This window comes from Trichoderma aggressivum (genome assembly GCF_033847375.1).
Source record: "Trichoderma aggressivum f. europaeum strain CBS 100526 chromosome Unknown scaffold_003, whole genome shotgun sequence".
NCBI classification, from domain to species: domain Eukaryota; kingdom Fungi; phylum Ascomycota; class Sordariomycetes; order Hypocreales; family Hypocreaceae; genus Trichoderma; species Trichoderma aggressivum.
In genome coordinates, this window is record NW_026946369.1 from 108,372 (window position 1) to 124,577 (window position 16,206).

General features: G+C 52.9%; 2 protein-coding genes across 2 annotated transcripts; both read left to right on the top strand.

Moving 5' to 3' along the window:
• Positions 1-2,151: 2,151 nt before the first annotated feature.
• Positions 2,152-4,086, top strand: Triagg1_1167 (uncharacterized protein; the record flags this gene model as incomplete). Its single annotated transcript, XM_062895207.1, has 6 exons — positions 2,152-2,165; positions 2,274-2,343; positions 2,417-2,497; positions 2,568-2,918; positions 2,993-3,418; positions 3,487-4,086. 6 exons carry the CDS (start codon positions 2,152-2,154, stop codon positions 4,084-4,086), a joined length of 1,542 nt encoding a protein of 513 aa, XP_062759506.1.
• Positions 4,087-6,549: 2,463 nt separating this feature from the next.
• Positions 6,550-14,483, top strand: Triagg1_1168 (uncharacterized protein; the record flags this gene model as incomplete). Its single annotated transcript, XM_062895208.1, has 2 exons — positions 6,550-6,692; positions 6,959-14,483. 2 exons carry the CDS (start codon positions 6,550-6,552, stop codon positions 14,481-14,483), a joined length of 7,668 nt encoding a protein of 2,555 aa, XP_062759507.1.
• Between the last annotated feature and the right edge of the window lie 1,723 nt (positions 14,484-16,206).

The window sequence follows — 16,206 nt, forward strand, 5'->3', positions numbered from 1 at the left end:
AGCACGGAGCAGGTCGATCTTGATCTGCCATTGTTTCAGGATTAATACGGATACAAGAGTCGTGCAGCAACTGTGGAAACTAGGCTGCTTCTAGAGAGCGGGCCAGTTGATCTCACAAGGAGGCCTGGGATCCAATGACGTCGGGGGGGGCTCCAGAGAGGGTGACGACGCATCGCTCCGAGTCATCGAAGCTGAAGGGTCAGACTTCTGGGTCGAGGATCTGCAAATCTGACTGGAACTCACCGTCTTCTGGCTCAGGCACACAGAGATGAGCCGGCCGGCATCTCCTGGGCCTCCCTGAAGATCATTCCTCCGGCTGGCAGAATCTGCAAACCTGTTTGCCATTGTGGGTTTGGCACGAGCACGAGTAAATACCGTGCTTGTAGATCTATCTAAGCCAGGCCATCTGTACCGAAAGACGGCGACCGAGGGCGGCAACTAGCCTCTCCGGTATCACCAGCTGGATAATTGATACCGTATGTACGGAGTACTCGTACCAGTACCTGTGCTGCGAGCTTCCCTTTCCGTTGTGCCTCCTTTCCAGGAAGACGTAGGCCAATCAATTGCCGCTAGTCGCACGGCTGCAACGTTTGGTACATGTACATGCGGTTTGCGGTGAACGGGAGCTCAACGCAAACGGCCATGGACATATATTGCATTTGATTCGAATAGATTGCATTGGATAACGCTGCCCTCGCCCATTTGATAACGACCACGCAACACCATTACAGTCAAGCTTGTCCCGTGCAACAATGGATGGATTAGGCTCATGTCGCTGTGAAGCAGGTGGAGCGACCATTACAGATGGGTGATGGCATCAGCATGTTTGAGGAGTCCCCTGCTGCTGTGCAGCTTATTAGCGCCAGCGGCTTATTTGCAGCCATTGGCTTTTATCTTGACTTGAAATTGCGATGGCTTTGTTTGTGGATGCTTTTTGCTCGGAAATGGAGACTTTGTATATTTGGCCTGGTTAGCGCCCAAAGCTGTAATATTGAGTGAGGTGATGAATATAGTACCCTGTAGTACAAGTGCGAGTACAGTAGCTCGTGGTACAGTATACTACCAGGCAGTAAGGTACACAAATGATGCCCTCACAATCACGAACAAGATCGAGTCCCCTTGAGCCGGAGACCGTACGCGTGTCCTAGGTGAGCAAACCATTCATCTGCGTGTCCATCAGCTCGAATGTCATTCATCAGCCATCCAATATATCAGATGGAAAAGGCCCATTCGGTGCTCTATGGCGGGCCGCGACAGGCCCAGGAACGGCGTTGAATGTTGCGCGCTAGAGCAGTGGCCAAGACATGGAGCAAATTATGGATTCATCTCATACATAGGTACGGAGTACATGTGGACATCCATTGACCAGAACAGTGCAGAATGTTGGTTGCAATCAGGCAATGCTACCGACAGTATATATTCTCAATAGTCTTCAAAACCTCAATTAACCGGATACAGACAGTATGCAGAAGCGCCGCAAGCACCGTGGCTTCGACCTCGACTCGGCGGAGCCCCGAGTACTGCTACCTCTGCCTCGTAGCTCGCTCTCGTAATGGACTGGCCCAAATCTTTTTTTTCTCTCTCTCGCCTCAATTCTCTCGCAAACGGTCTCCAACACTGGCAGTGGGACCCTCCACCACGCCTCTTTTTTTCTCATTACCACTATCCCCCCTGGCCCCTCCAAGTGGCGGCTTGGCCACCCGCCGTTGGTCGAGGCTGGTGATACTAACGCCGTACGCGTGCTAGCACTTGTGCTTGTGAGTGGGATGGAGGGGTGGGGGATCGGGCTTGCCAGGGTCTCGAGAGGCCAGGTAAGGACAAGGACAAGAAAGGATGGGAGAAAATAAGAAAATGGGTGGGTTGGGCGTCGTGACAAGCCCCTGTCCCGTACTTGTACTGTACGAGTAGCCAGAACCGCTCCAGCCCCTCCATCACCGACTCCTTTCCCGGTTGCAACAGGCGTTGAAAAGCAAATTGCCTTGCTGCTGCGAACCATTGCCTCTCTCTCTTGTTGCTCCTCCATCCTCTCGCAAAGGCATCGTCTAATACCCCTTCTTCGCCTCTTGTTTTTGGCGTGTTTGCGGCTCTGTCCTGCATCTTCAGTTTCCAGCTTCAGCTTCTTCTTTTTTTTCCCACCAAATTTCCCCCACCATGCCTGCCGACATGTGCGTATTGCCTTTGCTCCCCCCTATTCAGCGCGAATAGCCAACGCCTCCTGCGATGCTACTCGCGTCCGAGGCCATCTGTGTAACGAGTTGCTGACCCAATTGCAGCAACGTTGACGTCCTCGTCATTGGCATGGGACCTACTGGTCTCGGTGCTGCGAAGCGTCTGAACCAGATCGTGCGTAGCTCCTTTCACCGCCAGGTTCTGGTACCCCGCGATAAGCTTCTGTTGATGCTAATATCCTCGCCAGGACGGTCCTTCATGGTTGATCGTGGACTCGTCTGACAAGGCTGGTGGTCTTGCCGGTACCGACACCACTCCCGAGGGCTTCGTAAGTCTCCATCTCGCGTTTTTGGGAATCTCGCATGGAATCGTTGCGCTAACAGCTGCTGTCTTTCTAGCTGTACGACGTCGGTGGCCATGTCATCTTCTCCCACTACAAGTACTTCGACGACTGCCTGGACGAGGCTCTCCCCAAGGATGACGACTGGTTTGTCCACGAGCGTGTCTCCTACGTCCGCTACAAGGGCCTCTGGGTCCCCTACCCCTTCCAGAACAACATCTCCATGCTGCCCAAGGAGGACCAAGTCCGGTGTATGGATGGCCTGATCGACGCCGCCCTGGAGCACCGCGTTTCCAACACCAAGCCCAAGGACTTTGACGAGTGGATTCTGAGAATGCAGGGTCCTGGCCTCGCCGACATCTTCATGCGACCCTACAACTACAAGGTCTGGGCTGTTCCCACCACAAAGGTAAGAAAAGGCGTTCTAGCCCGTATGCGTTTTGTCCGTGTCTCCGAAAACGCTGACATGGTTCTACTTTCCAGATGCAATGCCAGTGGCTCGGCGAGCGAGTTGCTGCCCCCGATGTCAAGACCGTCACCAAGAACATCATCTTGAACAAGGTCGCCGGCAACTGGGGTCCCAATGCTACCTTCCGATTCCCCGCTCGGGACGGTACCGGCGGTATCTGGATCGCCGTCGCTGACACTCTCCCCAACGAGAAGAAGCGCTTCGGCAAGCAGGGCGAGGTGACCAAGGTTGATGCCGAGAACAAGACCGTCACCATGGCCGACGGCACCACCATTGGCTACGGCAAGCTGGTCAACACCATGGCTGTCGATCACCTCGTTGAGAAGATGGGCAACAAGGAGCTCGTCACCCTGTCCAAGGGCCTCTACTACTCTACCACCCACGTCATTGGTGTTGGTATCCGCGGCGCGCGCCCCGAGCGCATCGGCGACAAGTGCTGGGTAAGATGTCCTTTACACACACGCAACAAATCATTTCCTAGGTTCAGATGCTAACCCCAATTCCGTAGTTGTACTTCCCCGAGGACAACTGCCCCTTCTACCGTGCCACCATCTTCTCCAACTACTCCCCCTACAACCAGCCCCAGAAGGGAGAAAAGCTGCCCACCCTGTACCTTGCCAACGGCGACAAGGCTGCCTCGTCTGAGGCCAAGGAGGGCCCCTACTGGTCTATCATGTTGGAGGTGTCACAGTCCACTCTGAAGCCCGTGGATGTCGACAACCTTCTCAAGGACTGCATCCAGGGTCTCATCAACACCGAGATGCTCAAGCCCGAGGACGAGATTGTCTCCACCTACCACCGTGCCTTTGACCACGGATACCCCACCCCCACCCTGGAGCGTGAGGGTGTCCTCAAGGAGCTGCTGCCCAAGCTCCAGGATCTCGGCATCTACTCTCGAGGCCGCTTCGGCAGCTGGAGATACGAGGTCGGCAACCAGGACCACTCCTTCATGCTGGGTGTCGAGGCCGTCGACCACATCCACAGCGGAGCCGTTGAGCTGACCCTCAACTACCCCGACTTTGTCAACGGCCGACAGAACGGCGAGAAGCGTCTGGCTCAGGCCTTTAGCTATGGCGCCCAGCCCCTGCCCACCCGGGAGAGGAACTAAGCTTCCCCGACATTGTTATGAAATTGAATAAAACTTTTAAAGGGCGCGCGTGTGCGCTGTAATTTGACGTGTACCTATGAGGGAGCAGCCATCAGAGTGGATCTTAGCTATCTTTGGCTTGCTATGGATGGGATTCTCAGGATCTGGAAATTCATGAAACGGCTCGAATGATTCGAACGCCCAGGGTTGTCTATGGGCAGTCGGGCATAGTATAGATTTTCTCGCTACTTAATAGCGAGACATGGTTACGATAGAAATAAGGAGAGCTGACCAGCTCTTTCAACAAATAAATGAAACTTTTGTTAAAACACATTCTCTCGTTCTACAGATTATCTTGATGTTGAAACAGGCATTGGAGGACACGAGAAGCCGGAACTTCATTGTGCCGCTACGCACATGTACTTGGACCCCGAGCATGTGCCGAACGTGCTAATTTGGTTCACTTGAAACATCGGGTACAGCTGCTGAAGATTTGTATCAACTGTGTGGTTTTTAGTGGGTTAAGAAACTCGGCTTGGCCACCTACATCATTCCATCTCAGGCACCAGACGCCAAAGGCGCTAAAAAAAAAAAGAAGATTTTTTTCTCTCTTCTTCCTGTCTCCATGGGAATAACACAGGAACGGGAATGAGTCAAAAAAAATTCTGGGTTTGTGCCTGAGTAAGGACAGCTGACGAAACCATTTGCCCAATTCCAATTCTAGGGTATCCATTGTATCATCATTGCCGTTTTCAGACGTGGTCAGTGCACTTTGAGATAGGATTGGGTTGCCAATGTCCGAAAGGTAACAGTACTTTGACGGCATTTTGATGAAGAAGAGCAGAAAAAGAAGAATGAAGAAGAGAAAAAAAGCCACGTGAAGCAACGTATGTCATCCACGGCGGGAGTATATGTAACTTACGGGTCAGATCCGACTGCTATACCGTGTGTCTACGCAACGCAACGTGCTTGTTGGTGTTTTTGTGGCTCAGAGAAAAAGACTGGCATCACGAGTTGGGTGGGGACCATAAGGTTAGGTAGGCATTTTCTCTGATACCTTGGCGCCTGGCAGTCGACGATCAGCAGACAGGCCCGATATGCCAAATTTCCCTCAGATGTGTCCGGAGTGATGTGGGCTTTGGGCTTGGGCTTGCACCGCGGCGCTGTTGGATCTTTGCACAGGATCCATAGCTACTCGTACATACATACATGTAGCCTTTGCCCTCAGCGAGGATTACATACCTGTACTCCGTAAGTAAGGCAACAATTTCATCCACCAGCAGTTTGCCAGCGGATCACCCGACGATGCCAAGGGGGGGCGATTGGCGGGGTTATATAACTGGATGGAGTGCTTTTGCGGGCAACCAGGCCCTTTCGCTCTGTGCTAACTGAAGGCACCGATCAAATTGCTGTAGCGAGCTAATGAAGGCGCGTTAAACTCGATAAAAGACGGAACTTGGGCGGTCTGTTAGCGCCTCGTTCTGGGATTTTCCCGCCGAATTGCTTTGCTCAGGCCCAAGCCGCAACGGGGCACAGCGTCTTCCGCGTTGCCGTTCCTTTTTTGGTGCGAGTTGAAGATATGGGCTGCGTGGCCGGGCAGATGACGGACCCGTTCAAGCAAATCACTCGTCCCCTCTTCCGGCAGAAAGCTTTTTGGCGTTTTGGCTGTTGCTCTGGCCTTGGAGGGGGATAAAATCGTGAGGAAAAGGAAGAGGAAACAGGCTGAAAAAGGCGGGAGACGTGCAGAGGAGGAGAGAGATTCAACATTCCAGCCCGGGGTTTTCTGATTCGATGCTTGGCCTGTCCGCCCTTCTGAGGAAGCGCTCGCCGATTTGTAAAAGTTGAGCTTGTATGTACCGTGGTAGTCGCGCGGGCTTCAAAAGAACCAGAGGTACCCTGTATTGGAGGCGCAGTACCTGTAGCCGTCTAGTGCGGTACCTGAATAGACCCTGTGTCGCAGCGGCAATCCACTAATAACTGCGGGCAACCAGCAGGTATCTGCATATCCACACGTCGACAGCGCAAGGTCGCTGAATCCGCGTATCAAGTACTGCGGCAGCCTCAAGCCGGGCGCAGTACAGAATGCGTCAACTCTGGTACCTGTGCCATACTCGTAGCCTCTGCCAAACAACCTACCACTTGCACCACTTGCACCACTGCGTCCGCTGCAACCACCAAGGCCGGGCCCCAGTTCTGCCAAAACCTCACACCCCGACTTTGCCAGCCCGCACCGACAACGCAGAAAATAGCAAAATTCCCAAAATTCCCACCAAAAGGTAGCCGGCCGCCCTGCCATTACCGGTCGCTGCGCTGCTCGCCGCAATAGCCATCCTCCGTTTGCCGATACAGCCACCGGGCCGACGATGGGCGCTGCGTGCGGGCTTGGATGACCGTCGACCAAGTGAAACGAAGCCGAGCATCTCCCCCTCCGCCAGAGCAGCCAGCTTGGGGGCTTCTCTTTTCTTCCTATGACCGCGCGCCATCATGGACGGTCCAGCCCTCGTGCCCGACGATGTGCTCGACCCGCCACCTCCGCCGCCGCCGCGGCTGTTCGAACGTCTTCGTCAGATAGCTGGGTATAGCTGGGACGAATCGACGCCGCCCTTCCACTCAACATATGACTTTTGGTGAGTCGCCCTTTTCTATCTTGCGGGCATCGCCGTGCGTGGTGCATGAATAAAAGTGGAAAAGCAAGGGAAAGAGGAGGATGAAAAAAAAAGTAAAGGAAGAAAAAAACATGACGAGATGGAATAAGAAATGCAGCGGGAACAGGAAGAAGTTGGAAGGAGGGTATATGCTGGAGATGATGACAGCAATCGCAACAACGACAACAACTTCCCACCAGATGGCCATATTGAGAGGCTAACCTTTGGCGTTTCTCCCGTCTCTCTAGGCACGTCTTCGGCACCCGATATATTTCTCCCTCGCTGCCCCCCTCCACCTCATCGCAGAACGCTTCCAGCCCCGGCTCCGTATCCAAGCTCCAGTCAGGTCGCCCAACTCCCTCCGATCATGGCGGCCCGCTCTCCAGCTACAGCTTTGGCTACAGCAGCGAACCCCCGGCCTCTCCACAACCTACCGCCCACTCCAATCCCCTCGCCTCGCCATCTACCGATGCAACATATATCGAAGAGCCCGTCGTGGCGCGCGTGTCGCACCATGCCCTCCGAGAGGAGAGGGCCTTCCAAATCGCCAAGAGCGTCTCCAACACGGCCGACCCCAACGGCGACCATATAGTAAAACCCCTTGATTTGATCCGGCTGAGCCCGGTGGCTGGCGACCGCGGGGCTATCGTCGTGGCCATATATCAGCACCCGGGCAACAATTTACTGCTTGATCTCTTGGACATGGGGCCCGCCTATTACCTTGCGCGCAAAGACGGCGATGCATACCGAGCTTACTACAGCAGACCGACCCTTCACCCCCCCATAAAGCTTGAACTCTTTCTCGACTTTGCGATTGGTGCGGCCCAATGCCTAGAGATTCTCCACCACAGCCGAGGCATGGTTCACGGGGAGATTCGGGGAGATGCGTTCCACTTCAACGCCGAAGAAAACAAGGTCCGGGTCTTGTCCTTCGGATCCGGCGTCCGGTCTTTCGAACATGGCTTGACAAGCACCGGCTGGTCGATGCTCTCGAAAGAGTTGGGAGGCAGGAACAAGCTGCTCTTTATCAGCCCCGAACAAACTGGTCGCATGCCCGCCGAACCCGATACCCGTACCGACATTTACTCGCTCGGTGTTCTCTTCTGGTCCCTCCTCACTCAGCAGCCCGTGTTCACCGGCGAATCAGCTCTCGACATAGTCCAGGCAGTGCTCGGCCGCAGAATCCCCAATGTCGCGACTGTGCGAATGGATATACCGGATGTCATTGGGCGGGTTATCCAGAAATGCACCGCCAAAAATGTTTCTGACCGCTATCACTCGGCCAGCGGGTTACGCCACGACCTAATCAGCATTAAAGAGTATCTTGAAGATGGCAACTCAAAAGCTCTCAAGGAGTTCAAAATCGGCACGAGCGATGTCTCATCCTTCTTCATGCTCCCGACTTCCATGATTGGTCGGCAAGAGGAAAAGGCCGCCGTTCTCAGGGTTATCAACCGCCTTGCTAGGAGCCATGCTGCCCTGCGTAAGGGCCCTACCAGCAGATTCTCGGACGGAGCTAGCCTCACCGAGATGATGGCGTTTGATGACATCTCCAGCGAAGGCGGCGCCAGCTCGGTTGATGGCCACAACCGCAGGAGCGGATCGTTTGCCCAAACCATATCGTCCGAGACTAGAGCAACGAAGAACAGCTTCTTCCCTACAGTTATATCAGAGACCATGACCTTATCAACTGATACCACCTCTTCGTCCCAATCTACTGCTGCCGCGTATCCCAGATTCACGAGGCCATGGGAACGATGGGAACGACATCAGTCTATTTCCTTGGGCTCGCTAGACTCCTCAAGCATGGTTGATAGCCTAAATGTGGAAGGACCCCGGGGTCCGCTCGACATCGGTGCGTCCAGTTTGTCTCGGCAGCTTGGCTCGTCCAAGTTTCGGCGTCATGGGCACTGCGAAGTCATCACCGTTGAGGGTGCCGGAGGCGTAGGAAAGAGCATTTTTGTGCAGTCAGTGCTGGCTGACGCTCGGCGCAATGGCTACTGCGCGACGGCCAAGTTCGACACTGCAAAGAGGACGCCCTTTGGACCGTTGCTGAAGCTTTTGTCGTCACTTTTCAAACAGGTGTGGGGCGAAAGGGATACGAATACTCAGTTCCACCAGGGCTTGAAGCAGTACATTCGTCCGGTATGGCCAATGCTGCACAGAATCTTGGGGCTGCCCGAGTTTCTACTTGGCCCACCCGACATGAATCTTGCACGGCCAATCTCCTCGTCTCAGAGCTCAGGTTCGCGCAAGGATATCCGGCCGGCGCTAAAGCGCAGAACGTCATCCCCTGGAATCGAATCTCCCGGACCATTGCAGCGGAATCTGGCGGGAGGCGGATCCCAATCCTCTCAAGACTACCTCCGTGCTGGAGCCTCAACCAAAACCATGCGTCTGATCAACACCATCCTGGACGTGCTCAGGGTCTTCACCACTCACAAATTCATCTGCTTTTGTCTGGAGGACCTGCACTTTGCCGACGACGAATCCCTGGAGCTCATCTCGCAAATCATAGCTGCTAGGATGAAAATGGTTGTCATCGTGACTTACAGACCAGAGGAACTCCCACCTGCCAAGCTTCAGGCTGTTGTACAGCCGATAGAAGTAGACGGTGAATATGCTGCTTTTCGCCCGGCCTTGCTAGATGCTGATTCCGTGGCAGAATATCCTCGCAGCTCACGGACACAGGTAACGAGAATCGTACTGAATCCCCTTAGTGAGAGTGATATTCTTCAATACGTGTCAGCAACCCTTTGTAGACCTCAAGACGAAATACTTTCCCTTGCTTTAGTTATACAGTCCAAGACAGCCGGCAACCCGTTTTACATGCGAGAGATGCTCAGCGCCTGCCACAGGAAGAGGTGTATCTGGTATGATTACCGCGACAGCCAATGGCACTATGACATGGATAGACTATTCGCGCAGTTTCGGGGCGAGAAAGATTACGACGTTTTGGATACCGCGTTCATTACCCACCGATTGGGCGAATTACCGTCAGCTGCTCGAGCGGTGCTTGCTTGGGCGGCTCTCCTCGGGGGCTCCTTTTCGTTTGAGCTGCTATGTCGGCTCATGAGTGGAGAGTTTGAGTATCATGATGAAGACGAATTTCTAGCCTGTCCGAATCATATCACCCAGCGCTCCTACACCGAGGGAGAGGCCATTGCAGGCTTACAAGCGGCCATTCAAGCTTATATCATCGTGCCGACCGAGTCAGACGACCGCTTTCGTTTCGCTCATGATCGATATGTGCAGGCTTCTTCGGCTTTAAAGGAGTGCAATGCCCGAAAAATGCACTTCATTATCTCACAGACTCTATTGAAATACTACGCGGTAGAGGCCAGGCAACGTGACAGCACTGCTTCGCATATTTGCATGGCCGTGGAAATAATCAAGCGCCGTGTACGCCGCCGCCGGGAGTTCCGCAAACTACTCATGGAGTGTGCTCGGGCTGCAACTGAAAACGGGGCCAGGCCTACGGCGGCGAAATACTACAAGGCCGCAGCCAGGCTCTTACAGGATAATCCATGGTCTGACGATGTTGAAGACGCATCTTACGACGAGACAATCCAGCTTTATCTTCGGTCGGCAGAGTGCCATCTATACATGGCCGAGGTGACCGCGGCTGGCGAACTCCTTTCCATAATCTTCGCCAACGCCAAAAGCCCGGTAGATAAGGCACCGGCATATGTCCTGCAATCGCGGATATATGCTCAGAGCGGCAACTCACCAGCGGCATTGGTTTCTCTGAAAGAGTCGTTGGCCTTGCTCGGCGTCTCGCTCGACGAAGAACCGACATATGAGAAATGTGACGAGAAATTTCACAAGATTGTTGCGCAGATACAAGAAATAGATCGACAAGAACTAATCGCCCACAAGAAGTCAAGCGATCCCGACATTGCATCCATCGGTGCTGTGCTTGCCGAGGTAACTAATGCCGCCTGGTGGAGCGACCGCTTACAGTATTATCATCTCAGCCTGGTCATGCATGATATCCATCACGATCGAGGGTCGTTTCCACAATCCGGGATGGTGTTTCTCAACCTGTCCGTTATAGCACTGGCGCGTTTCAACATGGTTCCGTTTGCCATAGATCTTAGCATGCTCTCCCAGGACCTGCTCTTCCAGGCCCGCGATGCATACTCGTTGGCACGGGGTGAAATGCTGCATCAATGCTTCGTTGGACACATGCACTGCTCCATGGGGCTGGCCATTTCTCAGATGGAGGACGCAATCGAGCTGGCGTCTGTTGCCGGCGACAGGATGTCGACTATTCACAGCTATGGACTGGCTGCGCAAATCAAATTCTTTGCGAGCGAAAACTGCACCGAACTCGAAGCATTTTGCGAACTAGCCTGCGAGGAAATCTTTAGATGGGCCTGTGATAGTAGGGGTGGAGTGATGCTCATTGCTGTCAGACAAGCTTGCCGAGCGCTGCAAGGCAAGACGCGCACCCATAACGCCCTGGAGGTCATGACGGACGAAAAGCACAACAGCGCATCGTATAAAAACTGGATGGTGGAACGAACAGGAGGCAGCAGTCGTCCTATGCTTTTCTATGAAAGCTTTGAAATCGTCGTGCTCTTTTTGTATGGTCACTACGACCGAGCCATCGAGATTGGAGAGAGATGTTTTGACCAACTCGCCGATTTGTGGTCAGCAAGGAATACGAGGATGATCATCTTCTTCTATGGATTGGCTCTTGCTGGGCGTCTGCTTCGACAAATGCAGGATCCGCGCAGTCAACCTGGAGATTTCACCGAAGAGATCGCGCAGGTTGTTGAGAAGCTCACTGGATTTTTGAAAATGATTAACGATTGGGCAACGGTGTCCAACGTAAACTACTTTTCATGGGTGAAGCTTCTGGAAGCACAAATGGCTGAACTATCCGACCACCATGGCGAGAGTGTCCAGGGCTACGAAGAGGCGCTGGATCATGCTGCCGAGCATGACTTTGTGCTTGAGGAAGCCCTTGGCAATTACCTCATGGCAGGCTTCTTTATCCGACGCAAGGCACGGCGATCTGCTCGGGCCGCTCTTCTTGACGCTTTGAGCTCGTTTAGACAAATGGCAGCTTCTGGTGTCGCTCATGCCATCGAGGACGCGCATTCTCTTCTCTTACACGGGCCGACTAGGAATCACCGTGTGGCTGATATGGGGGTGCAGACCGATTTCGTCACCGATGCACCGTCGGTTCCGTACCGACCCGTGGATGGAGAGGATGATGACGCTCTGACCCAAATTCCCTCTAATGCTTTGACTGAGTCCAAGGGGGAGCAGATTGGGGCATGGAGAAACTCAATGCACATGCAGCCGGAAGACAGCGGCGGGCTCCCTGCTCTCGATATGATCGATTTGCATGCGATCCTCAAGTCTTCACAAGTCATCTCATCACTGCTACAAGTGGAAGAGCTGCTCAAGACCATGTGTGATGTGATTCTGCAGACTTGCGGCGGCTCAGCTACCAACGCTGCCATCGTGGTTGATACTGACAGCGACGGCTGGTGTGTAGCCGCCAGCGGCGACCCGGAAAAGGGAGCTTCGGCGCACAAGCCAGCCTTGCCCCTCGCGAGCACGCCTTTGATTGCCGAGAACGTGGTACTGTATTGTACGCGATTCATGGAAAGCGTCTTCATACCGGATATCGTGTCCGACGAGAGATTTGGCAACGTTAGCGAGTCCTGGATGCAAAGGAACCCGACAAGCAAGGCCATCATTGCCATTCCGATTCGTCATGCGAACAAGCCGCTGCTAGGCGTCCTGTATCTCGAAGGCGTCCCTGGATCCTTTACAGACCGCAACGTGACTGTTCTTCAGCTTCTGGTTAACCAAATTGGCATCAGCTACTCCAACGCCCTGTCAATAAAGGACAATGAAAAGATCTCGGCCGAAAACCTTGCCATGTTGGATGTGCAGAAGCGCGCGCTGAAGAAGGCTCTCGAGGCGGAGGCAAAGGCAAAGGATGCGGAAGCGGAGGCAAAGCGAAACGTCAAACTGGCCGAAGAGGCCGCCAAGGCTAAATCCATCTTCCTGGCCAACGTCTCACATGAATTGCGGACACCTTTGAACGGAGTCATTGGAAACTCGGAACTTTTACGCGACAGCAACCTGAACAGGGACCAGCTTGAAATGGCAGATTCGATTAGGGTTTCGGCTGACCTTTTGCTCACCGTTATCAACGACATTCTCGACTTTTCCAAGATGGAAGCAGATAAGATGAAGCTTTACAATATCGCTTTCAACCCAGAAGAGATGGTTAGAGAAGTCGTCCGGGCAGTTTCCTATAGCAACAAGGAAAAGGCGTCCAAGAAGAATGTCAAGATCATTCAGGATATTAACCTGCCTTCCATGCTGATCTACGGCGACCCGATTCGCCTTCACCAGGTCCTCGGAAACCTCATCGGCAACAGCTTGAAATTTACAGAGGACGGATCCATCACTATTGGCGCGCGTCTAGACGAGGAAACCAAGGAGAGGGCAACTCTGACTTTCTGGGTTCGAGATACGGGAATCGGCATCCCACCCCAGCAATTGGCCAATCTGTTTCAACCATTCAGCCAGGCGGACGCCAGTACGGCTAGGAAGTATGGTGGAAGCGGCCTAGGACTGAGCATTTGCAAGTCACTCATCGAGATCATGATGCAGGGCAAGATTCAACTCGAGAGTGAAGAAAACCTCGGCACAACTGCCTGGTTCACAGTCTCCTTTGAGAAGGCCAAGCCAGATGTTGCTGCTGGGGATGCTCAATCACAAACCTCAGCCCCTGTCGACAGATACACGGCCAGATCTGCCGCGTTCGTGGAGCGAGCGGCCTCTCCGAACCCCTACCTTGACCTGACCAGGGTTCCCAAGGAAGACATTCGCATTTGCGTGGCGGAGGACAATCCCATCAACCAGAAGATTGCCATCCAGTATGTACAGCGTCTGGGATACACCAGCGTTAGTGCCTATGAAAATGGGTTGAAAGCGGTGGAGGGCCTCCGTCAAAAGGCCAGAGAGGGTATTCCTTACCATATTGTTCTCATGGATGTCCAGATGCCGGTCCTTGACGGATACGAGGCCACCAAGCTCATCCGAAATGACCCAATTGACGAGGTTCGCAAAATTCTGGTGATTGCCATGACCGCATCGGCAATCCAAGGCGACCGAGAGAAATGCCTGGCCGCTGGTATGAACGATTACCTTGCAAAGCCCGTTCGCGCCGAGGTACTCAAGCGGAAGCTGGATGCATATATGAGCAATTCCAGGCCGAGCCCTCCGTCTTCTACCCCTTCTCCTTCCAACGCGTTGACGTATCCGAATACGATGAATGGATACGCCAGCGAAACTATCTCGAACGTTCCAAAACTGCCACCGCCCCCGAGAAAGCCGCTTCCTAGTAGCGCGTCTAGCACAAGTTCTGAACCGGTGATTCGGAAACCGGTTCCTATCAGGTCGGGGTCGGGTTCATTGCACGAGTCGCTGTTCGACGGGCCTCACAACTCGGAGGATCTGGAACACCCTGGAAGTCCCATCTTTGACGTCGAAGAACTGGAGACTCCGTACGGGGATGATTCAGTAGCCAGCCAAGCTGATACCAAGAGCCCCTCGACAAGCAGGACCTCGAGCGATCAGGAATTCTCCGATTCTGGGGCAAGGAGAGGGTCTGGCCCGGGAGAGAACCACCGGCCTCGAAAACTGACCAAGAGTCGAGGGAACAGCACCACCGCCACCACCGAGGTCAAGATGGAGAACGGTGTCCACGAGAAGGGGCCTATCGTCAGAGAAGCCTAGGAATTATTTGCCCATCCTTGGTTCCGATTTGTCTTGTTGTTTCTCACCGTTATACTTTACATTTCTCTATTTCTTTCTTTCGCATCATATGTTCGACACATCAGCTACGGATTGGGATAGACGGACGATTTACGGGCGTTTTCCCACCCAACGCCTATGAATTTTTTGGGGGGGCAATCAGGGCCAGGCCAAATCAACGGATGAATGAAGCACTCTCGAGTTGACGGGAGCACCTCGAGATTCCCACACTGCTTCATCTCTTTTTGGCTTTCACGCATTGGTTGATTTCTTCTTTCATGATTTTATTCCTTCTCCCACCCCCTTTTTACTTGACTCTTTTCTTACCCCTCTTTTTTCTCTTTTCACTTCTTTGGTCTCTTCTTTATTTTGCCTTCGTTAGTCGCGTTTGGTTGATGCTGGAGTCCAAGAGAGCAACCGGCTAGCGTTACTCGGGGGCATGACATGAACATTTGATACGAAATGATATGGATGGAAACGAACTAAGGGAAAAGGGGCAACTGAAACAAAGAAAAAAAAAATGGCTTTACGAGTTGCTGGAGCTTGACGATATGAAACGATACAAAGTCGGACGAAAAAAGAAAAGATTTAACGTCAAGAAAAAAAGTATTTTGGCAAAGGGAAAATGGAACAGTTTGATGGCAAGAAACATTACGGAGGGGGGGGGGGAAGGGGGGAAGCGGACAAACAGCAAATCGAAATCAGGATGAGCTTTTTTCTCTTTATTTGCTTTTGATTCTTCATTATTTTTTAACAGCTTTGGCAAAGGGGGAGGGAAATGGGAAGCGCTTTGATGTGGTGGTGGTGGTGTTTTTTTTTTTACAGGATATAGCGTTTATCATGAAGCTCCGGTTTGTGACGGTTTGCTATTGTCAGTTAGATTTTTGTATCATTCCCTGTATGGTGAAGAAGCTTTTGCTAGCATTCGGCGACGATTGATTGATTGGTAATTCAACAAGTTTCTTTATTTGTTCAGGGGAGTGATTTCATTCCGCCCCCTTTTCATTTCATTTATATGATGCTGTTGACTTTATCCAGGTAGCGTAAACTAGCAGACGATCACACACTAGGTTCGGTCACCCACAGAGAAGAATCTCAGAGTCTAGAAGTTCTGCACGCAGTCATTCCTAGCTCTGCATTAGCCTTCTCTCCCTTCTCATCACAAAGTAGATCCAATATCTCTTCCTTTGTCAAATGGGAGAAAACTCATCCTCAGCCGACTCCACGCGCGTAAAAGAGCGGCGCTCGGACATAAAAAAAGCCAGCTGCGGATGATCCGTCTGTGGGCTGGAGGCGCAGCGCCTGCGACATTCTTCGCATCGATTACTAGCTACGGCCGCTGGGGGCCAGTTTCGTCTCTGCGTGCCATCCTGATTAGGGAGCGGAGCATCAACGCATCGTTGAGGCTTTAAACCAAAGATCCAACATGTTAGGAGCCAATAGTTCTTGGTGGCGAGGGGGCAGAAGCAAGGGAGGGGGACTTCAGCTAGCGATGTCCTTGAGAGATGCGGCTTTTGCAAGCGGCCAGTGGGAATAGGTGGTATTATCCCGAAAGCTGAATCAGTGCCCCTACTTGCGATGGTGCAACTAGATGAATATAGTATAGAGTTTGTCGGGATATTCTGTGTGGGTGGTGTGAGAGAAGACCCAACGACGACTAAACAAAAGCGTGCATGCCTCCATCCCGCCGGGCAACCTAGATGTA